The following is a 26598-nucleotide window of genomic DNA, read 5'->3' on the forward strand; positions in this document are numbered from 1 at the left end:
TTAAACAGCATTCTCTCTCTCTGTTTGATCATTTGTTTTTCATATATTATTACTTAGTGTTTGACAATGTACTTACAGGAAACAGGATCTCTTCATCTGCTGTTTGACTGCTTCTAAGTTTGTGTGTGTGCATATACATATTCTATATCTCCAATCAATTAGTCCTAAACACAACTAAACAGCACAGCAAACAAGTTGGCAGTATATGCACCTCTGCCTGTGCATATTTAAATAAAACCAATGACACACACACACACATGCTTATGTGCATAATGCATAAAAATCAAATGGGAAGCTTAACTGAACTTTGCAGCTTATATAAAATGGTGCATGCTTCCACAACTGCTGTAACCAAGTCTAGAAAAACAGAGATGTAAATCTTCTAAATAAATAACCTTCCTTGTTCTGGGGCCGCATGCCTCTAATCGCCAGATGCCAGGGACAAAACACAGCAGTTGGCATCCTCCTTCACACCCTGCAGCAAGGTTGGATAACGTATTTGGCCAGTGGAGGCTGCTCTGTTATGGCAAACGGAGCCCTATCAACAACAATCTGCACTTAGTCAGTGCTCACCTGCCTGCCTTCTTAGTTGCAAGTGGCTCAGGGGGTGACCTTGATAATATCAGCTTCCTCTTTAGTCTTGGTATTGCCCATGTAGAACTTGGCAGGGAGGAGGATGGGGAACAAACTAGAATTTGTTGACTCTGCCTGTGATTGGCTCTGGTTCCTCCTGCTCCATCAGTCCCAAAGAGCACCAGTCACCACTTTATTTGGCAGATGGGGAGGAAAATCTATGGGGGCTTTTGTTTGGAATCCAGAAGGGAGATTCCTAGATTCTGAAAATGTTAACATCTGAGGTTATAAAAGGCATAGGACAACTGGCCTGTTAAAGGAACCAGTGTGCACCGGAGGACTGTGATTTCCCCGTGACTGAACTGGCAGCTTCAGCTCCTATCACCTTTGTTTACTCAGGCTGCTGCTGGGCAGGACCAAGCACAATATTCTCAGATTATGAAAGCTTTATCATTAACTAGGAGCACACACAGCCTTGCCTGGCAACAGAAAGAACACCAGGTCATTCAAATGACTGAGAACAGCACAGTCATGACCTGCAACATCCCAAGGTAAGGCCCATTCAATGCTCTGCGCCAAGAGAAACTGTGCTCAGAAATGCCACATGTGGAAGTCTGGCATGAGAACGTCATTGCCTTGGTTCCTGCAGAAGAGAGGCTTCTGCCTAGCATTATCACAGCAAATAGCTAGAAATAATGCGCCTTGATGGTTAGGAGGAGCTTAAACCTGAGAGTAGTTTCTGAACATGTCTGAACATAAGTACTGTAGGTTCTGGGCCAACAGAAGACACATCCACTCTTATCGTTGCTCTTTCCAGGCATGGTTTGTAGCAGGAAACCCCACCCCCCACCCCAATCATTCAGTTTGTACAAACTTCACACACTCACACTCACACACTACATACACTGCGCTTCTGTTATAAATTCATAGAAAATCAACCATACATTGGATTTGCACTGTTCCACTTTTATTTTACTCCATGAAGGAAGGACTACAAAATGGGGAAAGTTTGATACATAATCCCTTGAGCATACCAGCACATCCACAGGAGCCCTGCCCAGTTGCTATGCCAACCCTGATGGTCCTAGACAGAAGACCATCAAGATCACAAAGAACTTGCATATGGGAGTGAATTCAGCACAGACTGGAACAAAGGACAATAATCAGCTCTTCCCTCTGGGGGCAGGAAACTGCAAACTCCCCTCTGTCACCTGGAAAGTATTCATGGGGAGGGGGAAAGGGGGAACCAGCCAAGTGACAGGACACTCAGGTTACCACCACAACTCCTCCCTCAACCCCTCCTTTCTGTGATGTATGCATGATATCTCTGGGGGTGGGCTTGATCTACAGGAGGGAAATTTCAAAAGTCTTTATAAGACCTTGCACACCATTTTTTCTGTGTCCTTCCTCTCTCCTGCAAGTGAGGGGAGCACCCTGTTGAAACAGTTCAATAAAGGCCAAGCCTACAGGCTGCTGTTTTGCTCCAAGTTATCCTGATTGGTGTCTTTGTTTTTGTCTAAGGGAGCCCTCGGATTTTTCCGTTAACAGGTTCATTATTTAATGCTCCATGTCCAAGCACCATTTTCTTTTCTTTTTTACTCCGGAGCTTTCCCTATGAAAACCCACTTTTTAAACCTCAACTGGAGCAAACGTTAAGCTGTGGAAAACCTGAATTGACATTTACTCCAATTCAGCTTTAAAGAGTGTGTTTTTGTTGTAAAAGCTTAGGGCAAAAAGAACACACACACACTTGGACACAAAGCGCTAAAGTGCAGACCTCTATCTAGAAAGAGCAAAGTAAAAAGTTAGCGTGGGTAAGTCCTGAGTTGTACTTTGAGTGATAATAATAGTAATAATAAATTTCTAAAGGAGTATTAACACATTTGTTGGCTGGTAGTCACAAACCAACAAAGCCAAGGTGGGGCAGAGACCAGCGCTCTGCCTCTGTTTATTGGAGAATTGAAGCGAAGTTGACAAAGAAAGACATCTGAGGGGTTTTGTAGGAGAGGGAGGGTTCCAAAAGCATGCATAATTTACACAGGTTGCTGAATTCAGACTGTCTTTGTGCAGAATATGTACTTTGGAATTACACTAGCATCCAAAAAATATGCTAAGGGCTGCCAACCTATCAAAAAAACCAACAAAAAACTACTAGTCTGTCTTGCTCCTGTACTTTTAGCAGCCATTTGATTCACAAATAATGCCTATGGCTGTGTTGTGGAAAGCTCTGACTCTCACTTTCTGCAGCTGCTGCTGTTACAATCATAGGAGTAAGCCAGAACTTTTGAGTGGGGGCACTGTTGACAATCCTGGAGCACACGCAATTTTATGAGCAACAAGAGAGAAAGAAAGTTGGAAACAAAGGAAGGAACTGAAGTCAGATTACCTGATTCTGCCAGTTTGAGTTCACAATCCATGTAATCAAACATCTCAACTGTCAGCTGAAAGCTACAAAAAAAATTTTTTTTAATGAGAGACATAAAACAAGGACCATCGACTGTCAAAATATCCTGTCATTAGCCTGCCTTTTCAGAAATGGTATACCATGTTTTTTAAAACCTTTTGTCTCCTCCAGGTGATGATGGACTCCCATCAGCCCTAGCCAGCATGGCTGAGACACACAAACCTCACAATCCATGGTTTGCCTGTGCATTGGGGAAGACACAAAGTCACAGCTTGAAGTCTACACAATGGATAGAGCAAGCCATGGTTTGGCATTACCTCTGAATCAACCCAGAGTGATTCCTGGATGTTGCCTACATTTCAGCTGGTAGGCATGGGGGGATCTCTGAAGCATCCCATGGCCAAGAAAACACGGTCCCATTCCTGGGCACCTAGACTAAAGGGGAGTGTGAAATGCCAAGAGATAATATTAACTGGGCTGTCCCACAGCTGCAAGAAAGAGGCTTGCTCAACATTCCAGGAGCTGACTGAGAACATAGACAGATCTTGTTGAGTGCAAGAGCAAAACTGTGCCTCTAGTTTTAATCCAGAAGAATAAGAACAACACAAAATTGTAATCTAGGTTTCGGAAGTTTAGGCAACACTGATCTGGCAGGATCAGTTAATATCAGAACTAGGCAGCCAAGGAGCTACTTGGGCTCCTATCCAAAGCATCTTTAATGAGGTACATTTCACACTTGGGACACTCCACTTGTACCCAGGGAACAAAGGCAGCCATTATGCTTTGTGGAAGATGTCAAGTAACCAGAAAGGTGGGGGACTGGGTGGGCAGGGGAAACTTACATGTTATTCACATCTGTTCCTGCAGCCTTTTCTAGCACTTCGTCAGTCACTTCCAGGCCTGGGGGGAATTCGGGGTGCTTTGGAGGAGAAAAATAAGAATTGGCATTCATTCACTAGGAGATGGCTGCCTTGCCATAACCAAACCCAAAGAGAGACAAAGAGACACAGAAAGAGTGGGAGAGCAACTGCCTTGCTTGCAGAAAGTCCCAGGTTCAATCCCTGGCATCTCCAGGTAGGTCTGGAAGAGGACCCTGTCTGAAACCTTCAAGAGCCACAGCCAGTCGCTGTAGACAATACTGTGCTAGATGAACCAAATGGTATGACTCACACACTTCTCTTTTATCCTGTTCTTTCCAGGCACGGTCTGTGCCTTAAAGCTCCGTGTCTGAGCACCCTTTTCTCTTTTCCCAGAGCTTTCCCTTCAAAAGCCCACTCTTTAAAGCTGAGGTGCAACAAACAGCAATTCAAGTTTTCCCCAGATTGCCATTTGCTTCAATTCAGCTTTAAAGAGCAGGTTACTGCGGGAAACCTCCAGAGTAAACAAAAAAGGCACTCAGACACAGAGGTTTAAAACACACAGAGGAAAGGTACAGGTAGGTAGCCGTGTTGGTCTGCCGTAGTCGAAACAAAACAAACTTAACAAAAAAATCCTTAGAGACCAACTAAGTTAGCTATTGGTATGAGCTTTCGTGTGCATGCACACTTCTTCAGAGGAAAGGTAAGTGTAGATAAACCCTTAGTACAAGCTTTCCTTGTTTTGCCCACATGTCCCCAGTGCATTCATACATTAGGTTAATTCTCATGCCCAGAAAAATATTTTTACTTGGCTATCTTACGACAGGATGTGGTTGTAAGAGTGGACAGTTCAGGGCTACATAATAAATTAAATTTTAAAAAATTATATACCACTTGATTGTAGTAAAACATTTATGCAGTTTATAATAAATATTTAAATTCTCAATAAAAAGATGTTAAAATCAATTAAGAACATTTAACATTTAAAATTAATTAACATTAAAATTGATTAAAGCATGTTGACATCTACATGTCTGGATAGGATGAGGATAGGGTTCCTAAACAAAAAGAATAGTGAAAAGAATACAGCAAAGGCACCTGCCTGATGTCAACAGTCAGGCAGTTCCAAAGTGTAGGTGCAGTCTTACTAAAATAGTTTCTTACAACTGTGGAATGAGTATTATGTAGTTACCTGTAACATGAACTAAACAATGTGATTCAGCCAAAACACTGAAAACACTGCTTCTCTCCAGAAAGGTAATGGGGTGGAGGCCAAGGCTAAGGTGCCATCTGGCAGGGCAATGGCTAGAAATGGTAAGTGGAATGCTGAGCTGAGCTAGGCAGAATCTCAAGTTTACCAGATTTTCAGTACTAGTTACCTAACCCAACACAGTTTAGAGCCCCTCCAGACATCCTTTTCATTGAGCATTCAAGCTGCATCTGAAGAAAAGATGCTTCATCTCTAAAGAAGTACATATCCTGTAATTTCCTGCAAAAGTTGTGCTTACAGCCCCTCTGAACAGCACTAATGTGCTAGAATTGGGGAAGCATCACAGAACTACTAACAAAGCAAAATAAATCTACTACTAATGCACTATTATTCTGTCAACAACATGTTTGCCGAGTACGTCCACAATGAAACACCAGTCTGGAGGGACCCCAAGCAGAATCCCAGCTGGGAGACAACCACAGTTGAAGGCAGGTCGGCATGCCTTTCAACCCTCGTAAGTCAGACTAATTTCCTTGTGGAGGTCCACTGCAGACAGCTACAATAATCTTTCCTGCTTGACAGGAGGGAGAAACAGGCAGTGGGAGGGAACTCCCATAATGCCCCTGCTGGGATGCAGCTCTTGGGGTTGAAACTAGATGAGCCCCTTCCCACAAACTGGAGAGTAGCAACCCTACAGAAAAAACCGCTGAGAAGATAAGGTGTGCAGGAGCTGCATAAAGAGAAGTTACCTTTAGATGGAAGGAAATTTTGGTGAGCAAAAGTTTGGTATAAATGTTTACGAGCTGGCCGTATCGATCATGTAGGTGGCCCTAACAAGGAAAAATAAACGTTTCATTAAAAGGGATGGGGGGGGAGTCAGGTTTATTTGTTTATTTTTACATTTATATCCCACCTTTTCTCCAAGGAGCTCAGGGTTGCTGTACACAGTTCTCCCCACCCAACAAGAACCTTGAAGTGAAGCTGAAAAATGGTGGCTGGCCAAAGTGAGCTTTGTTGCTGTGTGACAACTTTGACCCCTGGTCTCCCAAGTTCTAATCTAGCAATCTAAGCAATACACCACATTGGCTCTCTAACTCCACTGGCTTAGATCAGCAATTGATAGCCTCAAAACAAAATCTGTCTCTTGGGAAATGACATTTACCCCGCTCCCCTTGGAAACTTTAAAAGCCACGATAAGACTATAGATCAGCAGCACCTGGTCTTCGGAGAAAGATGGAAGGTAGCCTTGTGCCGCCCCGCCCCCCCCCCCCGCCGCCAATTCCACACTTCCAGTTCAAAATAACCCCCAACAGGGCAGACCAGGCATAGTTGCTGACCAGGGATCTTTGTTCTATATCCAGGACAACATTTGAAGAAAGTGTTCTCAATCCAGTATAAAATTCAAAGTTGGAGCATCCAGCTGGAAGCACATTTCTGGAACTCACCCAGAGGTCTCCAGTTTCTCGGATGTTACTTCGATATCGCTGACAATCTTGAAGAACCTAGAGAAGACAGTGTGTGAAGAAAACTTAGGAGCACAAGAAAATTGGCCACATCAGAAATTCAGGACCTGTTTTCCAAAGGATATTATACTGATCCCTGTCTATTCTTCTATAAAAGGTCAAACAGGCTTAATTAATTTATTTTTATTTTTTACAAGATTTATAGAACAATAAAAAAAATCTAAGCCTCTTCTCTTCCGTTTCACACTGGTTGAATGGAAGGAGGCCAGCAAACTTACATTTGGATGCCCATCGCGGAGGACTTTGTGGAGAACGTGGCAAAACTTCCAGCTGAGGATGGCGCTGCTGGGCAAAGGGAGACCAATTGCATATGACCAAAAAGTAAATGCTCCTTTCTCATGATGAGTCCCCAGAATAATTCCTTCATAGGAGTCAAGGGCAGTTTGAAATTCAAGGTGTTTAAGGGGGCAGGGAGGAAGGACAACGAAACATGGCCAGCCTCCTAAGAGATTTTCCCATCACCAACAATGGAAAAACAGCCCCAGAAGCACTTAGAAACATTTAAGTGTTGAAGGAAAGGCAGGGTATAAATGTAATAAATATGTAATATTTATCTTAATTTCTACCACAGCTTTTGAGTCACTGCTCTGAACATCACCAAATCAATGAAGGATTGTCTTCTAAATAAAGAACATCATAAGTAATCCTGTATTCTGTATTCACCAAAATTTGATAGAAATATGTTTGTTTTTAACAGTTTTTATGGATTTGATTTTTAGCATTGCTGAGTTTTCCTCTTGTGATACACTCTTTGGTTTACCTCATCTTCTGATATGTATGTGGAAAAAACTCACAGCAAATGGCACCCAGAACATGAGGCATTACATATTACAGAGGAAGAGGAGGAAATGAGACACTGGTCTGTCATTTTTGGAAGTTACTCTGTAAACCACCAGATAGTATATTCGTTACTGAATGTGTACTTTATTAAATGTCTACTTTAATAAATTTGTACTTAAGTGTACTTTACGAAATTTAATACTTTATTAAATTAGTGTTATTATTAAATAGCACTGGTAACAAATTTAACTTAAGGAAGCCAAGCGAACAAGTGATGTGGTCGGAAAAAAGGATACTGCGGGCATGTTTCTCTTTGACTGGTGCTTCCAGAGTGTTGATTGCTTTGCTGATGCTCATAGCCTGGGAAGGGGAGAGAAAGCCAGTATTAAGAATAGCACTGATGTTTACATTTCTAGCAAATACAATGATATGGAACCTAATTATCAACTAGTAACAATGACGATAACACTATGACTAAGTGCACAATCCCACAGAATTCCTACATTTAAAATAAAATGCATAAATGGCTTTTTGGTGACAGTACTCACTGGTACAGAGTCCTGGCACCTTTCATCAGCTGCGCATGGTAGCCATTTTGTGCTAGTACACAAGCCTCTTATCAATATATAAGTACCGGGAGCTCATTTTTTACCACAAAAAGCACTGAATATATCAAAATTGTCAGTAAGCCACCCCAATAAATCAGGGGTGGGAAACGTAAGGTGTTTCTTGACTCCAATCCCTGTCAGCTCCAACCAGGATAGCCAATATGCAAGGATGATGGAAGAGGTAGTCCAACAACATCAGAAATGAATTTTATGGCGATACTGTCACAACTAGACAGGTAGGGATGACCAATCTTCCAGTGAGGCTTATCTGCTGTTACTGATCATCTATCTGAGGTATGCCCAAGAATGTTCTGAGGAACCCCAGAGTTCCCCAAAAGAGAGTGTGAAGCCCACTGAGCTTGATGATCACACCACACTCCCCAACATCCTGTTTCCAGCACTAGGCAGCCACTTATTGTACTTCTGTGAGCCCCTGAGCAAGGTTTGGAGACAAAAAGGTCCTTCTCCGGCTCTTGGATGACAAATTGCCTTTCAACTGTAGCCCGCTGATGAAAGAGAACACCCATACACACTATTTTCTGCTCTTCACTCTCACACTGTACGAATCTTAGTTTCTCATGTCAATGTTTCGATGTGTGAATTTTGAATCGAAATACTTATCCTGGCTGAACTGGAAAATCAGGCAGCAGGTATGTTTGTGAATTTAACCCAAGGAAATACAAGAACAGATGGAGCTTTTTGATAAGACTTGGGGTGGGGGGAGGCAGCACCATTCAGAATAGTTAAGCATGAATTCAATGGTCCTGTGCTCAAAATATTCCCATTCCTGAATTAGAACAAAAAATACACCCAAGCATATTTGCCATTCTGTCATAATGGTTAGCATGTTGGGCTTGGACCCAAATTCAAATCTTAGCTCCATCACAAATCTTGATTTAAGTGACGTTAGAGCCACTCACTCTCCTTCTAAATTAATCCCACAGGGTTGCTGCAAGAAAAATAAAATGAGATATTCCCACATACATTGGTTATATCTCCCTAGGGAAAAGGGCAGGATACACGACACACAAAAATAATTCTTCGCACTGCAAAGTTTAACATAGGACTTTAAAAAATCTTATTCCGGTAAATTACATCCAGGGAAAATACCTCAGAGCAGAATAAATGTAACTCTTCCCTCTATTTTTTTAAAAAATAGCTTTCTAGGCTTCATGCTTGCAGAGAAAACTGTAATGCTCAAAGTATACATGGACACAGAATCAAGGAGATGCCTTGACTCTCAAAGGGTTGCAGTCTATATGAAAACATTTGCATTTACAAGAATGAAAGCTGGCATCTACTCCTGGGTACTGGTCAAAATGGCCGAGTGCCACCCCCAGCCTAAGGCCTTTTGCGGGGGGAAGGCAGGCAAGGGCTCCTGAGCTCATGTCCTGCTTGGCCACAGGAGAAAATGGGATGCTGGGCTCTAGATGAGCCTTTACGTCTGATCCAGCAGGTCTCCTTCTGTATTCTATTGCTGAGCAACACCAGAACATCTCTTTTTAAAAAAAAAACAACTCAACTACAGTGGTGCCTCGCAAGACGAAAAGAATCCTTCTGTGATTCTCTTCGTCTAGCAGTTTTTTCGTCTTGCGAAGCAAGCCCATTGACGGATTAGTGGATTAGTGCTATTAGCACTATTAGCGGCTTTTAGCGGCTTATCTGCTGATCGGATCAGCTGCTCAGCGGCTTAGAAAAGGGGGGGGAGGGGAAAAACCCCACAGGAACTCGCAAGACATTTTCGTCTTGCGAAGCAAGCCCATAGATTCGTTTTGCGAAGCACCTCCAAAACGGAAAACTCTTTCGTCTAGCGAGTTTTCCGTCTTGCGAGGCATTTGTCTTGCGGGGCACCACTGTAGTCTCAAAACCACACACTTGGTGACAAGATTTGTGGCCGCAATTCAGGAAACATTTCTAACAAAGATCTGTGTGCCAAAAATAATCTTTCAAGCTGGTCTCATGGGGTGCATCCCCCACCGAGACAGAATTACCGCCCGAGCCATGTTCATCAGGGCAGATTTTTACCTAGCCGGTCATTAAAGCATCTTCAGAATCCCCCTGCCTCTGGGAGTGGGGATAAAACACTGAACGGCAGAGGAAGCTATGTTCTCACAGTAAAACGAGAACATTTTGCTTCACATCTCTGGTTCTACAAATGCTAGAAACTTTGGTTAAATGAAAGGAGAGGATTTTGAGATTATGTTCATCTGACCTGTGGGACTGCTGCCCCCTCCCCATTCTCTCACACAGACACACAAAATGTCTCACTCCATTCTAAGCACCACTGCAAGTGACATTTTATTTATCTATGAAAACACTGAGATAAATTGAGATCAACCACAGATACCCTTTCTTTCTATCCCTTCAGGTATTAACAGGGTGACAATGAGCCAGGAAGCCTTTTCTGGGCTGGCACCCTCTGCCTAAGGAACTCCCTGCCCGGAGAGAGTCATACGGCTCTATCACTGCTTGAGTTTAGACCAAGAGAAGGTGACTGTCCCAACATCATCCAGCAAGATACCTGGCTGGGTGAGGATTTAAACCCAGATTTCTATGGACCACGTCCAAAACATTATCCCTGCATCAGGATATTTTTCCTATTAAGCTCTTTTAAAAAATAATAATATGCAGAATCCTGTTTTCTACCATAAGGACAGGACTCTCACAATATTGTTGCAAAAAGTCGAAGCAGCTGCAGCAGCCATCTTAAAACATTCATGAACCAAGAACAAGACGGGAGTAACTGATACTAGAATATCCTCCCCAGGGTCACTGTAACCTTAAAATTCAGTGTCAACAGTAAGACTACAGGAAAGACTAAAATGTTTGCAGTGGTGGTGTTAGCTTCTAAAAAGGATGCTAAGTAACGATGGGCCATGAAAGAGGTTTATAGAATTTATGCATGCTTTGGGTGGATAGCATAGCTGTCAACGTTTTCCTTTTTTTAAGGGAAATTCTCTTATTCCGAATAGGATTCCTTGCAAGAAAAGAGAACAGTTGACAGCTATGGTGGAGAGAATTTATTCTTCTTCTCTCTCATTACACTACAACTTGAGGTCATCCAAATAAGCTGAAATGGCATGAGATTCGGGGCAGCCATCTTCACACAGCATGTGATTAATTTACAGAATTCGCTGTCGGCACACATCCTGAGATATTTAAAAGGTGCAATTCAGCCATCAGATTTTGGATGAGCATTTATCTGAAAGCTCTCCAAAAATGATTGCCTTCTGTGGACGTTTCTCCGTCACTGGCAGGACTAGGCAGAGGGGCTCCCTTTCAATCGCTCCAGGCCTGACCTCGTTTCATACAGAAGTCCATTGTCGCACCAATTCATTTAGATTCCAAGAACTAGCCCTGCAGCTGAACTGTATAAATGAATGAAGATGTCTCTTTGGAGAGCTATATATGACTAATTGTCCTGTCTTCTTAACCTGCAACATTTCCACAGGTCAGTAGCAAAAAAAAGCATTATATATCCATTCCTGACAGAGTCATCTTAGACATGCTCTTACACATTGTTAGTGCAAACGGCTATTTGTTGCTCTGGTTGTCAAAGCAGAGCGAGGGAGAGTGAATTCTTGGCTTGACTTGACATAAACTTCTGTCATGGCGCTCATTATTAATATCTTGTCTATTAAGTAGAGTTAGAACAAGGTTTGTGGGGAAACTTCTGGAACACTGTTTCCACATTCAGAGGGAATTTGAATTCTTAGAAGTTTTACATACAATTATTTCCTCGCCAGATTGATATTTCAACATTATTTATTGCCTCATGGATCAATAAGGGTGACTGCCTATATTCACCCTTTCGTACATTCAATAAATGTGAGAGGGGAGTTGTGGCAGCACCCCAACCGCCATGGGCCACCTCTCTGCACTCATCATTACATGACTGCAAGGTTCTCTCCACAGGATCAGAAACTCCACAATTGTGTGGCGAAAGCCCTGCATTACACGCCTTCTCACGGGAATCCTGTTCATACCAGGCATGGGGAACCAGAAGCAACTATGGCCCCCGAAGTATCTTTATCTGGCCCCTTGGACTCTTCCCCCCCTTCTCTGGCCATGCCTCTTACCAGCCCTGCTTCACACCCTCCCTGACTGTTTCTGCCTGCCTGGAATGTGTCCTTGAACAACAGGAATGTCTCTTGCTTGCTTGGATGGATGGAGGACCAAGGGCCTGAGTAGAAACTGGCTGACTGAACAAAATGCAAAATTCACACCTGCAGCTCTGCTCACTTTTGCCTCTGCCCCACCCACCGCTGGCATGCGGCCCCTCAGAAGGTTCTCTAGAAGGGAATGTGGCCCCTCAGAAGGTTCTCTAGAAGGGAATGTGGCCCTCAGGTGAAAAAAAAGTCCCCCACTTTCAATATATACCATCAAAATGAACACGTGCGGGGGGCGGGGCGGTAGGGATTGCTGCTGTAATGCTGTTGCAGACCCAGATGTGTTCACCGAGTGTAAGAATGGGGCAATGGGTGTAACATCACAGCAGAGCCTGTGCCTCAGCTGGCCCAGGATCCCTCTTCCACCATCTTGGGCCTAGAAAGGGCCAGCTACTTTGCTTAGGGAAATTTAGCGACTGCTTATTTGTTTTATAAGGTGCGCCTCTAGGTTTCAGGTAGCAAATATGTAATAATAATAATAATAATAATAATAATAATAATAATAAAAAAAAACTCAGAAGAAAATCAAAGGCAGGTAACACTGTAAAAACAAGAAGCAATTCATAAGCCAAACTGCTGGTATAAAAATAAAGACAAACAATGGTTACAGCCATCTGAATTAAAACATCAACATACCAGAAATATTAAATCAATAAACTGGAATCTCCTCAAAGATTTGTGCAAGAGCGAGGAGGTAGAGATTAATCTGACCATGTTAAATGAGAGTGTTTTAACTTTTTTTAAAAAAAATGTTATGCAAATTGAAGATAGGTTAGTCTCAGCCAACACAATGAAAAACCGAAACAGTATTTACACAGCCTATGATAAAAACCGCCCACAAGGGCAACTCCCCACCTACAGATTTAGGGCAAAGTTGTGACGGTTAATTTAGGCAAGCTCCTTCCGCCTTTGATCTCTGGCACCTTCTCATTAAGCTGTCATTTTACCAGGAACTCGATTTCAGAATCCAAAGTATTTCCTCAGCTAACCACTCCTCTACAACGTCACCACCGCATCCTGCCTGTGACAGAGTTTTAGCTAAGCAAGGTGGGCCTTGCACACATAAAACTCCCTCTCTCTCATTTCTATGTGATATTAAATTCTTAACAAGGCACTCTGCTAAGAAATTACGCTTTAAAGAGACTAGCAAGGTTGTCAGCCTTGTGCAACTCAAAGCAGTTGGCGCAACCTCTTAAGAAGGGTCAACTTCATTGGGCCCTTTAAAAAATAACAACAACAATACAGTAACAGAATTTAATAGGACACGGTAACCTTCTGCCAGACTCAAGGGCTCATCCACACTTCCACATGTCCCATGAGTGGTTTTCTGCTTGTCCCCTTCTTTCTAGGCACGGGTCCAAGTGGTTTTCCCACGGTTTTCTGATTGAGAGGGCAAGTGGAAGTCTGGATGAGCCCTCAAACACTGGCAGAGAAGCCTGCTGGTCTACCAACAACCATCCCAACCCAGCCAAGTCTAGAAGAAGCAAGCAATGGGTGCCAGTCCCTTGAAGATTGCACACTGCCAATTTGGTATCTTCTGGGTTGAAGTACCACACCTGTGTGTTATGGTGCAGACATGGTGCCCACTCTTCAAGCAGCTGAACAATATTTTAAAAATATTGTTCCAGTTGCTCTGAACCATGGGTGAAGAACATTTTTGGCATGGAAAGCCAAGTTATTATCTGACCCCACCCCGCACAGGTAAACTCTGACAGGTGGGTGAGATCACCCACCTGTCAATCACCTGGCATCATTAAGCTGCCAGATGATCGCAAGGCAGGTTATCCTGCCCACCTATCGAAGTCCCTTAGTTGGGTCTTTCCAAGCAGAGCACTGGGCACAGGGCTAGCAAAACTGCTTTCTTCAGGGATCAGCTACATGATGAAGTTCCCCATGCAGAACTGGGTCATGCAGGCAACCCAGTAGGGTTAGCTCGCTGCCCATCAGCCAATAAATAAAACATTAATTCTGCTGTGGCTGAGTTTCTTCTGCTCGTCTCTTTCAAAATTGTATGTTCATATTCTTCCATACTGATTATAAATTGGGTTTGTTTGTTTTTAAAATATCACCCACCCTGGACTTTGTGGTGAAGAGCATGTAAGAAATACCCGAAATAAATAAAATTTGGATCCATTTATTTTTGGAGCTTTTTATAATGTTGGGTTTTTTCATTTTAATACTTGGTGAGCCACTCTGGGAATGGTCGCACTCTGGGAAAGGTAGGATATAAATCTTTAAAATAAATAAAATAAAACAGGGATAACACTGCTGATAGGACAGGGCAGCTGTAAATGTTTGCAAAGCACTTTGAAGAGCTAGAGAGTGCTGTAAAAATGCTAATTTTTAAATGAATTTTCAGTATCAAGTTGAGTTCTCTTTCATGGACTTCCCAGTTCACCCAGACAGAACACCTGACCTTCACTCCTTTTCAGCAATATATGCAAATATGTCACTCACTGATACTAGCACATTCCCAGATCCAGTGAAATTGGGTGGCTGAAGGAGATGACCCAAGATGATGTTAATTAGCATGCACCACCCACAGAAACCGAAATTATAGAACACTGAAATTCAATCCAGGACAAATCTACCACAGACCATTAGTCATTAGCCACTTTCCTCATAAATGTGACCCAAAGCAACTTACACAATAAAGCACATAAACCAGCTGCAACAAACCAATAAAACTTTAACCATCTATACAAGCTACAGCAACTAACAAGAACCCCGAAATTCAGGGTCAGTTTACCCCTGTTGCAATTCAGCCATAAAACGTACTGGGGGACTTTGGGCTAGTCATGGTCTCTCAAGTCTAAACTACCTCACAAGGCTGTCATGAGGATAAAAATGGAGAGTGCACATATCTTGAGAGAAAAGTAGGATATACTGGTAAATGTAGTAATAACAGGTAACTATCATAGTCTGCCTTCATAAAGATTCTGGAAACATCAAGATGGCCGACATCTGGACACAGAAGTTCTGGATTCAACTAATATTTGGAACTCTTTTAACAGCATATACTGTGTGTGGAAGAGTGACCTGGTTAATTTTGGGGGAGGAACCACACAGCTCATTTCTAGGACACATGCAGTGACAACCCTGCCCTGTGGAACTCCCTGCCAGTAGAGGTTCAATAGGAACTGTCCCTGCCTTCTTTCAGATGCCTTCTGAAAACTGCACTGTTTAGACAGGCCTTCACAATGTGAATTTTTCTTTAAATCAAGCAGTATCTATTGATATTTTTATGTTTTATATTTACCGTATTTTATTGTATTTTATATACGTATTGTAAGCCATCTTGTAATACAGAATTTTAGGAAAGAGAGAATTGTAAATTTTCAAATAATAAGTACGTACTTCAATCAATCTCTTTGTTACAGTCAATTATCAGTGTTAAAAATAAATACTGTATATAATTATCATGCTTGGCACTGGAGGAAGCAAATGCTAATTTATTATTATTATTTTTTAAAGCCCACTATAAATCTATATAAAATAGGAAGCAAAGAATCCTATGCATTTCAGCTTTGTCATTCTGTTAGGAACCCCTCAGTACCTTCACAAACCTACAATTGGCCGTGATCTGCATTTTGATCCAAGCTGCAAATAAACAGAGTCAGTTTTAGGATGCACAAATGCAAGCATAGATAGCCTTGGAAAAATAAGAACTGCCTACACCTGTGATATTTTCCACCTCGGAGTAATATGTACTAGATTTGTTGCCTAGTGTTGAATATCTTAAGTGGCAGCTGTTGAACCACACGGCAGCAGGTGACGTAACGCAAGCCAGGGGAAGTAGATGGCCAGACAGCACAGGGCGGGTCTGAACAGCCCTCCCTCTTAATAGATCTAGCAGCATGCTTGCCATTCCACCACTTGCAAACCTATAGACCTATATATTGGGAGGGTTCTCAGGTCAATCCTCAGCATTTCCCTTGCCTCTCTACTGCATCAGATGGTGAGCCACAACACAGACCCTCCAAGTGTCCCTGTTTTCCAGGGATGCCCCTGATTTAGAGAAGCCGCCCCAGTTTCTGATTTGATGGACCAGTGGGCAAAAGGAAGTTTTCTCTGCTCCTGTGCATCTGTGCTCCAGAAATACAGCTGCATTGCCTGCCCTCCAGAGCACTTGACTCTGCCTGTTCATAGAAGGCAAGGCCATAAGCTAAGGCTTACTGTGCAGAAATGAATTGCACCCACTTCATTCTTCCCTGCTTGTGTTGGGACAAAACCAACCACAATCCCTGGCCTTGTGTTCCCTTGAAATCAGGGATTGCGGTTTGTTTTACTCCCCCAAAAACAGTATCTATAGTCGAGGGTTGTTCTTGACTTACCATCTGCAGTTCCAGTTACAGATAGGTAGCCGTGTTGGTCTGCCATAGTCAAAATAAAAAAAATCCTTCCAGTAGCACCTTAAAGACCAACTAAGTTAGTTCTTGGTATGAGCTTTTCATGTGCATGTATCTGAAGAAGTGTGCATGCACACGAAAGCTCATACCAAGAACTAACTTAGTTGGTCTTTAAGGTGCTACTGGAAGGAATTTTTTTATTTCATCTGCAGTTCGTCTGAGAACAAGCAAACAGGTTCAAGGTTCTTGTAGTGATATACATCTTGTGGCACATTCTTCCAGCAAAGGAGGCAAACCCTGTTTTTGACTTTTAGGTGCTCTTGAAGACCTTTTTACGCCAACAGGTCTTTGTAGCCATTTCATTTTTCATTTTTTAAATTAGCTAGTCACTTTATGGTCTGTATTGTTTTTAATGGTGTTTTATGTTTTAATGTTGCACACCACTCTACTTTATGGTATGGCAGTACAAAAATACTTTTATAAATACAGTGGTACCTCGGGTTAAGTACTTAATTCATTCCGGAGGTCCGTTCTTAACCTGAAACTGTTCTAAAGCTGAAGCACCACTTTAGCTAATGGAGCCTCCCGCGGCTGCCACACCAATGCGATGTGTACAGAAGTGCATATTACTGAGGTGAAGTGTGGGGAAAAATGCATATACTTGTTTAAAAAACATACAAAACTGCATTATATTGGGGAAATTTGCTCTGCAAAAATTTTAGGAGAAATTCACCCTACACTTGTGGCAAATTGATGTGGAAATGTGGAGAACTGAACTTAAGCGAGAGAAGCCAAAATAGACAGATTTGCCCTTCCTAGCAGGCATCATCATGGCTTGTTTCCTCCCAGCACAAGTGCAGAAAAGACGCAGTCCACTTTAGGTGTGTTCACAGCAAACCATTAATGTGTGAACTGGGTCATTAAGAAGGCAACACCTTAGGTATAGGCTGTGCAGAGACACACCAGTAAACTTCCTCGCTGAGTGGGTAATTAAAAAAAACCAAAACACTCCCAGCACAGAGACTAGATATACTAATATAGATGCTTCTGTGGAAGGTCTTGCAGTCAGTGCATCTCAGCTGAGGGGAAGTAAGGCAGCCTCCCTCTGCAGACACACACATGCATGATCCATCATGTTCTCTGAGTAATAAGCAGCATCTGGCAAGCATTTATATTGACCCCTTAAGCTATAGGAGTGAACAGTTTGAAGCTTGATTTAGCACCAAAGAAAAGAAAAACAGAGCAGCCCACCACACCCACTAGCGGGGTGGTGGTGGTGGAGGCCCTGCACATCTTTCCAGACAGATTACAGCATCAGTTTAAAACCCCACCACCGTGTGGCTGGTGACTCAGTTAAAACTAGGCCCTCAGCCACTGCCAGGATAGGTCATCGGCCCAGAACAAGAATCTTGAATGAAGATGCTGTTTTTCCCCCTTATGCACGCAGCATCAACTTTAAAACTGGGCCCCACATGCATCTCTACTTTCGTTCACGTGATTGTTAAAGCAAACACACAAACTGCCTTGTGCATTATTTTCTTTTACCCTTCCCTTCTTCACATATATATATGTCCAAACAACAAATATTCCTGGAGGAGTTTGATCTGCAGCTATCCTGTAGTAAATTTTGAAATTAAACTTACACCAGTGTTTTGCTTTTTTTAAAAAAGTAATAAACTTAAGATCCGTTAACAAACTTTTCCTGCTTCAACAGCTAGGCCAGGATAGGCTCCCACAAAGTAAATATAAAAGTATCAAGACCACCTCACCCCAAAGACACCTCCTAATATGAGGTAGTCACAGAGAAAACTGAAAGTCCAGGACATTTTTAGCCTCTCTGTCCATCAGCAGGAGCATCACACACACACACACACACCCTGGGAGTGTTGGCCTCTAAGAGGAAAACAAAGTTGCCAGACCCCTTTTACAATATGGTGTGATACTGAAAAGGCCTCAGTTTTGTGTTGAATTCCATTACAGTGGTACCTCGCATTAAGTACTTAATTCGTTCCAGAGGTCTGTACTTAACCTGAAACTGCTCTTAACCTGAAGCACCACTTTAGCTAATGGGGCCTCCTGCTGCCGCACGATTTCTGTTCTCATCCTGAAGCAAAGTTCTTAACCTGAAGCACTATTTCTGGGTTAGCGGAGTCTGTAACCTGAAGCGTATGTAACCTGAAGCATATGTAACCTGAAGCATATGTAACCTGAGGTACCACTGTACATTGTTGAATAAGTGTGCCAGGAGCGTAACTAAGGTGGTTCAACTGCGACACAAATTGTGCACGGAGTATGCAAATACACTGATTGTTATTAAAGTTACGCTTTGTTTGCTGCTCAGTATCTTTAATGAGCAGGTTTCCATGACAGCTAGATCAGAGGCTCAGCAAGGGCAGCACGCAAGGCAGAGTAGCGTTGTGCTTATTGTCCCTGCCACCTAACACAACCAGGCCTTTCCAGCCTTTGAAATACTATTGGGAGATGGGATGAAAATTGGAGGCATGCACCTCTGGATAGTAGGAGGGAGGGGTTGTTCATCTGCACAACATCTGAAAAGCAAATATGAAGACTTAGGATTATAGCAGCCTTAAAGTACCACAGCTATTTCCAAACTGGCTCCGAATGCTAGGTCTCTCAGCGAGGGAGGAGTGGAAGGAATAGGGAAAGATATACAAAGAGCCCTGGTGGATCAGACCACAATTAAGCACTTCTTCACGCAGAGGTAGCGGTGGCCACCAATAATAATAATAATAATAATAATAATAATAATAATAATAATAATAATAATAATAAAATTTATATACCGCTCTCCTCAGCCGAAGCTGGGCTCAGGGTGACTAACAACAATAAAATAGTGCAACATTCTAAAAGCATTATAAAAATTAATTAAAATCAAATTGATGGCAACCATAAGCTAAAGTTCTGTAAAGATTGCCAAAGGAGGGAGTCAGGCTGCGCCCTGACCAAAGGCCTGGTGGAACAGCTCCGTCTTGCAGGCCCTGCGGAAAGATGTCAAGTCCTGCAGGGCCCTAGTCTCTTGTGACAGAGCGTTCCACCAGATTGGAGCCGCAGCCGAAAAAGCCCTGGCTCTGGTTGAGGCCAGCCTAACCTCTCTGATGTTTTTATTTGAAGCCCGTAAGTTCCTCTGTGGGAGAGGCGGTCCCGTAGGTACGAGGGTCCTAGGCTGTATAGGCCGTATCTAGATGGCTTTAAAAGAATAATGGACACAGTTACAACTATGGTTTTCTATTCTCCTTTTATTGATCAGTGCATCTTTTTACAGCTGTATTTTCATATATTTTTTAAAATGATATTTATTGAAAAAGAATTTTTAAAAACACAAAAAAAGAAAAAGACAAAATTACAGAAAAAAGACAAAAACAGAGATAAAAAATAAAAAATAAAACCATCATTTTTCAAATTCTCCACTTTCTTTACCTTCTTTCCATGACCTCCTCCCCCTCCCATCTCTTGTATCTTAATTGATAATTGTCACAGCAAATCCTTCCCATAGTTCATAATATTCTGTCAATACATAACCTTACTCTATTTTCATCTTATCTTATATAAAACCTTAAAACTTAAAATTTAAATCTTATTTTTACCAGCTTCTCATAACCATTACCTTTTTACCTAATTCTTTAAACATTCTTAGAAGAGCCTAGTAATTTCATTTCAGCATTTTTGCAACTTTCATAAAAACATTTCTGACAATAAAAAAAGAGAATAAAAACAATCCAATCTTCTTCCAGTGTCCCCTCCCCCCGTCCCGGGATTATCAGTCCTTTTTGTCCCATTTACAGCTGTATTTTCAAAAACCAATAAAAACATATATTAATAAAAGAAGATTGGGCGAATTCAGGGCTATTGATGGCTATCAGCCAAGGTGGATACGCTCTGCCTTCCGCAGTTGGAGGATGAACTGCTTCTGAAAACCAGTTGCTCGAAATCCCAGGAGGGGCAAGTGCTCTTACGCTTGAATCCTGCTTGCGGGTTTCCTACAGGCCTCTGGTTGGCCACTGTGAGAACAGGATGTGGCAGGGACAATAAGCACAATGCTGGACTGGCCACTGGCCTGATCCAGCAGCCTCTCCTCGTGTAAGTTCAGCTAGCTCCATCCCTGTTTTCCGACCGGATGCTGCCTGGAAGCCCACAAGCGGGGCACAAAAGCCCGCTCCTGCTGTGGCTCCTTGGCAACTGGCCTTCCCTGGCATACAGCCTCCAAAGACAAACAGAGCCGGCAACGCTTCCCTGTGTAGACGAATTTGCTGTTACAGCACCACAGGACACCCCAAAGCTCACTTTGAAAAGTCCCCAGCTGAAGGCATACTAGGCAAAGCATTGCATACAAGTCAAGTAGAACACACAAAAGGGGCACTTATATCCAACGAAACTCAAATAAAATCCAAATGAAGTGAGTCAACATGGTGCAGTGGAGGAGTGATGGATTAGGACCTGGGAGGCCAGGGTTCAAATTGCCACTTAGACAAGCCATGAAGCTCACGGGGTGAATCTGTCTGTCTGTCTGTCTGTACACACCTAACTTACCTTTCAGTGTTGTTGTGGTAATACAATGCTGGGGGAATAACTATGTACAGTCATACCTCGGGTTACAGATGCTTCAGGTTGCGCGATTTCGGGTTGCACACCGCGCCGAACCCGGAAGTACTGGAACTGGTTACTTCCAGGTTTCAGCGCTTACGCAGAAGTGCCAAATCGCGACCCACGCATGCACACATGCGGCGCTGCGGGTTGCGAACTTCCCGCACGGATCACGTTCACAACCCGAGTGTCCACTGTATATAGCTCCTTGGAGGAGAGGTGGGATATAAACGTGAAACCAAAAAAAGTATTTTCTGGTGAATGTAAATATGACATCAAATCTAATGCACACCTTAAATTTTCGCAACATAATTTAGCCAAAAAAAGTGAGCATTAGATTCAAGTAAATCTGGTAAATAGGATCTGGGCATTAACCTCCTCATTTGGATAACAATTTGTCCCTTCTTAAGCTTTGCATCAGTATCAAAGCTAACAGACACTTATTCCTCCATGAACACAATCCAGACGCTTGGCCGATTCTTTAGCAATGTGTTACCCAGGTCCAAGCATCTTGTGTCAGCCCCACTCTCCTTGCCAGCCGGCAACAGCTTCCGAGATGCCAATGTGTCCGCCCACCCTGCTCTCCCAAGCCAACCCAGGGAAAGGAAGTGACTCAGAAACAGCTCGGAACCACAGCGGTGATGAAGTCACGAAGCAAGGATGTAATTGCTTTGTTTTCAAAACTAAACTGGTATTTCTGGTTCGCAGGTGGCAAACGCATTTAGCCTTCCTGATTGCAAATAAAAGAAAAGGATACTTCCTTCAACGTGACCTCATTTCCTTTCTGATCACCAACTCAAAGTTCAACAGAAAGAATGAGGGTGTAAATAAGTCTGTTTTGGCTTTCCGTTTTTAAAAATTTCCCGCAGTGCCATTCAAACTTTTCCAAGCTGATCCACACCATACTTTTAAAGCCTGGACAGCTCAGTTGGTTGGAGCGCAATGCCAATAATGCCAAGGTTGCAGGTTCGATCCCCGTCTGGGACAGCTGCATATTCCTGCCTTGCAGGGGGTTTGGACTATATGACCCTTGGGGTCCTTTCCAACTCTACAATTCTATGATTCTATAATCCTGGGATCCTTCGGTTGCTAAGGGTGCCGGGAACTGTATCTATGAGGTGGGAAACTATAGTTCCCATGATTCTTTGGCAGAAGTCATATCCTTTAAATGTGTCTGGGGTGTGCTTTAAATGTGTGGTGTGGATCTGCCCAAAGCCAGACCAGGCCTCATCACAGCTTTCAGTCAGCCTGAGCAGCTACAAGCGAATGCTAGTTCTGGACGCTTGTCCATCTAGTTGCCTGCTGTCCAATTCTCATGCCAGTGGCTCTCCCAAGAGGGACCCTTTCTCAGAACTGGAGATCCTTTTAGCTGGAGGCAGCAGGGACGGAACAGGGGACCTTTTGCGTGCAACGCCTGTCCTCAGCAGCTGAGCTGCAGCCCCAAACGCAGGAGGGGGAACGTGAGGCACTCCAGCTCTTGTTGAACTACAACTTGGCTCAGTGATCTTGCAAGGCTACCCACAAGAATAGGCAAGGCCATCCCTGGTGCTCCCTTTCGTGAATACATCTGTTGAAGAGAAATCTGACTGTTGTAGTTCCCACTTTCATCAGCTTTGTGGCTACTGGGGGGTGTATTAACTGGCCTGTTGGTGTCTTTAAGGTTTCATTTTCTGGATGCATTTTAACTGAATCAACAATAATTGGTCATTACTGAACTGTTCATTTGGTGTTGTAAATTGTATTATAATTTTAATTGTGTGCATTGTGGTTATTGTGGCATTGTTTTGGTCTGTTATTTCATTGTAAACTGCTCCGAGTATAAACTTGGAGAAAATGTGGTAAATAAATTAGCAAGAGCAGCTCCCACCAGCCCCTTTAGCCAGCATGGCCAATGGTCAGGGACATCTGGATCCCCACTTCTGGTTTAAAAAGTCAATTTGTGTCTCCCCGCCCCCCACAACACCCAGCCTTCCTGCCGTTAAAACAGGTACAATTAAGACTGACTAGACCTGCAATTATGGAAAACCTAGTTGTGTGTGCACACTAAGCGACAGGCACAGGGGTGAAGGAGAACCAATGAGCAATGCTTAGCTCATAGATACCATTTCCAAATAACGAAACATTGCACAACGTTTGTGGACTAAGAAGCTTGCAATGAGTACAGAGGTTAACTCACGTGCTGAGTTACATTCTTCAGCAGCTGCGAGTTCTAGTCTTCAGCAGGTTGTACTAGTTACAAGCACCGGAAACTGCCTCAAACTGAGTCAGACCATTAGTCCATTGGGGCCCAATACCGTCTGCTGTGACTGGCAGTCTCCAGGGTAACTCTGGCAGACAGCAGCCACCCAATCTAGGCTGAATTCATAGTTTTTAAAATTATTATTATAACTTTTCTGCAGCTTTGCCATTCCAGCACTAAACCAGCTAATGTAAAAACCACGAGAATCACAGATTTCAGTATGCATCAATGAAAGCCTATAGTCCTCATGGTCACAGTGGGGAGAACCAACAACAGAGATGAATAAGGGAGCAAACAGGTTTGTTTTTAGCTTAGAGGTAAAGGGACCCCCGACCATTAGGCCCAGTTGTGACCGACTCTGGGGTTGCGGTGCTCATCTCGCTTTATTGGCCGAGGGAGCCGGCGTACAGCTTCCGGGTCATGTGGCCAGCCTGATTAAGCTGCTTCTGGCGAACCAGAGCAGTGCACGGAAACGCCGTTTACCTTCTCGCCGGAGCGGTCCCTATTTATCTACTTGCACTTTGACATGCTTTCGAACTGCTAAGTTGGCAGGAGCAGGGACCAAGAAACAGGAGCTCACCCCGTCGCAGGGATTTGAACCGCCGACCATGCGATCGGCAAGTCCTAGGCTCTGTGGTTTAACCCACAGCGCCACCTGTGTCCCTCCGTTTTTAGCTTAGGCTTTCCAAATAATGCTGCTGGTGTGACAAAAATAATTGCTTGGGCCAGTTTTGGTTTGAGTTGAAAGTTATGGAACCAGCCAGAGGACCTTCTCCGTAGTGGTGCCCTCCCTGTGGAACGCCCTCGCACCAGATGTTGAGGAGATAAATAACTATACAACTTTTAGAAGTCATCTAAAGGCAACCCTTTATCAGGAAGTTTTTAATGTTTGATGTTTTATTATGTTTTTATATGTGATGGAAGCCACCCAGAGTGGCTGGGAAAACCCAGCCAGGTGGGCAGAGTAGTATTAGTATTATTACAGATTATTATTAGTGGTGGTTAGACCTCGTCCCCTCAAATTTGCCTGTAACTTGTGCTCCACCTCTGATGTTGGCACCAGGTTCTCCTCTCTCAGAAAGAAAGAGACTGGCAGCCTGTCCCTGTTCCATGGTAGATATTTTACTAGCCAGGGAGGATGAGCTCACAGGTTAGGGATCTTACATGTCAACCCTACTAGCCAAAGCAGCCTACCAGTTCAGTTATCAGTTTTCTCCACACTTCTTTTGGCCTTGTAATGAGGGGAAGCAGGTAGGAGCTGCAGCACTCATAGGGACAAATCTGCTCCTGGGATTCCCAGTGCATGCTTCCCTTGCATGCTCTGTTCTACATAATTTGCTTAATTTATATCCTGCTCCACTGCATTTTAAAATTGTGCATTTTGCTGGGGAGGCCAAGCTCAGCAGCAGAGTGCGTGCTTTGCATGCAACAGACCCAGGTTCCACCTCTGGCATCTCTAAATATGGCTGGGAAAGATTCTCCTCTAATGCCCTAGAGAGGGGGTCAAATCTATCACTCTTCTGATGTCATAAAGGCATCAAATGACTGTCCTGTCCACCTGTCCAAGGTGGCCCAAGGAGAGTAGGGGGGATAGTCCTGAGAAGGATTGACCTCTCTGCCCATAAGATGACGATGAGCAGAGAGTTCAGTCCTGCTTTCTGCTCAGTTTGAGTACGCAGGAAACTTGCTTGCATACCCAAATCATGCAGGACTGAAATACCTGTGCGTTGGCTGGTGCAGAGGGAGCTGTTGTTGTTATACATTTATTTGTACTCAAGCTTTTTCTTTGATAGTGACTCAATGTGGCTTATGGATAAAAGTCCATCAGGAAGCCACCATTCATTTTAATAGACCTTTTCCAGGAAAGCTTCCAGCCAGATTGTGCCTGAAGCTTATAAACTGCTGATTACTGTTACATCCATAAAATCCATACAACATCTTTTAATATGTTGCTGGGACAAAAACAGCTGAGATTTCCTCATCTCCAACCAGGGTTATGAACTGCAATAGCAGTCAGGTCAGTGGGAGGGCAGGGATTTGCCCGAATTGTGCTTTGGGCGTGTGGCAAACAAACCGCCATCTCAGCATTCTTTGCTGCCAGGGCTGCTGTTTCTGTAACCTTCAGAGGGCTTTCTCAGCTGGGAGAGATTCCACTTCTTTTCTCCCTTCTTAGCACACTGCCATAAAACTTTCTAATCCCTTCTCCGCAAATACTGGAGGCATGTTTGTAGTAGCAGATAAACTGGGCTGGGATGAAGGAGATTGTCCACTGTATTATGACTCCTAAATCTTCTCCGCATTTCAAAACCGGAGGGGGACAGGCAGACAAGGCAGGGTAGTTATTCGCAGGGAGACAAGGACTGTATACATCCACCCAGGGTGGGGCAAATCTCTCCATTTAGATTTCTCTACGTTCCTTATGTTTCCTGTCTTGAGGTTCAGTTCTCCACATTTTCACATCAGTTTGAAAACATACAGATTTTTAAATCCTCAGGAGAAATTTGCTGATGGATTTTCATAACATGCAAGTTTTGGTATGCCTTATCTCCTAATATAATGCATACTTGTATGTTCTTTTCAGTGATATATGTTTGTTAGTGCAAACTATGTCCTAGTACAGTGGTACCTCGGGTTAAGAACTTAATTCGTTCGAGAGGTCCATTCTTAACCTGAAACTGTTCTTAACCCGAGGTACCACTTTAGCTAATGGGGCCTCCCACTGCCACTGCACTGCTGGTGCGCAATTTCTGTTCTCATCCTGAAGCTAAGTTCTTAACCCGAGGTACTATTTCTGGGTTAGCGGAGTCTGTAAACTGAAGCGTCTGTAACCCGAGATACCACTGTATACACATTCCTTGGGTGCAGAACAGCACTGAAAAATTCAGAGAAGAGCAGATTTTGAAAGGTGCCTGCATTTCAGCTCCTGTATTGTTCTGAAAACAGCAGATAAGATAGGTTCACGTTTAAATGAGAAGTGAATCAAACCCCTCTTCCCTACTTCCAAGTGAAGAGGTATTTAAGGAAACAGTTACCAATCAGCAACACATATCCCCCTCTGCCCACTGCTTCCATTACTCAAATCTAGCAACTAACTTGGACTTCAGTTAATAAACCCCACAGGCAGAAGATCTTCCCAGAGAAACCCAAATCTTCCAGACACACAAGGGTATTTTAAAATGCTAATTGTAACAGATGAATAAATCCAGATTTGCTCAGCGGGGATGGATTCGTTCTAAGAAGCAATTAAGAACAGAGTATTTGATCCTCGCGACCCTCCGCAGGCC

General features: G+C 43.3%; 1 protein-coding gene and 1 long non-coding RNA gene across 2 annotated transcripts in view; one reads left to right on the top strand and one right to left on the bottom strand.

The window, feature by feature from the left end:
* HIP1R (huntingtin interacting protein 1 related) overlaps window positions 1-26598 on the bottom strand; it is a 64094-nt gene that overhangs the window by 32054 nt on the left and 5442 nt on the right. The window contains exons 2-7 of the mRNA XM_082203679.1: window positions 7644-7707; window positions 6786-6928; window positions 6490-6546; window positions 5794-5874; window positions 3820-3896; window positions 2960-3021 (exon numbers count right to left, since the gene is read on the bottom strand). Of these exons, the coding sequence (XP_082059805.1) occupies window positions 2960-3021; window positions 3820-3896; window positions 5794-5874; window positions 6490-6546; window positions 6786-6928; window positions 7644-7707 (484 nt within the window). The remainder of the gene's footprint in view (window positions 1-2959; window positions 3022-3819; window positions 3897-5793; window positions 5875-6489; window positions 6547-6785; window positions 6929-7643; window positions 7708-26598) is intronic.
* Window positions 1070-6483, top strand: LOC309521312. The gene is made up of 3 exons (XR_014214614.1): window positions 1070-1124; window positions 3149-3343; window positions 5970-6483. It is a non-coding gene; the product is annotated as an uncharacterized lncRNA (long non-coding RNA).

Source organism: Podarcis vaucheri, assembly GCF_965113315.1.
Source record: "Podarcis vaucheri genome assembly, chromosome: 16".
NCBI lineage: Eukaryota > Metazoa > Chordata > Lepidosauria > Squamata > Lacertidae > Podarcis > Podarcis vaucheri.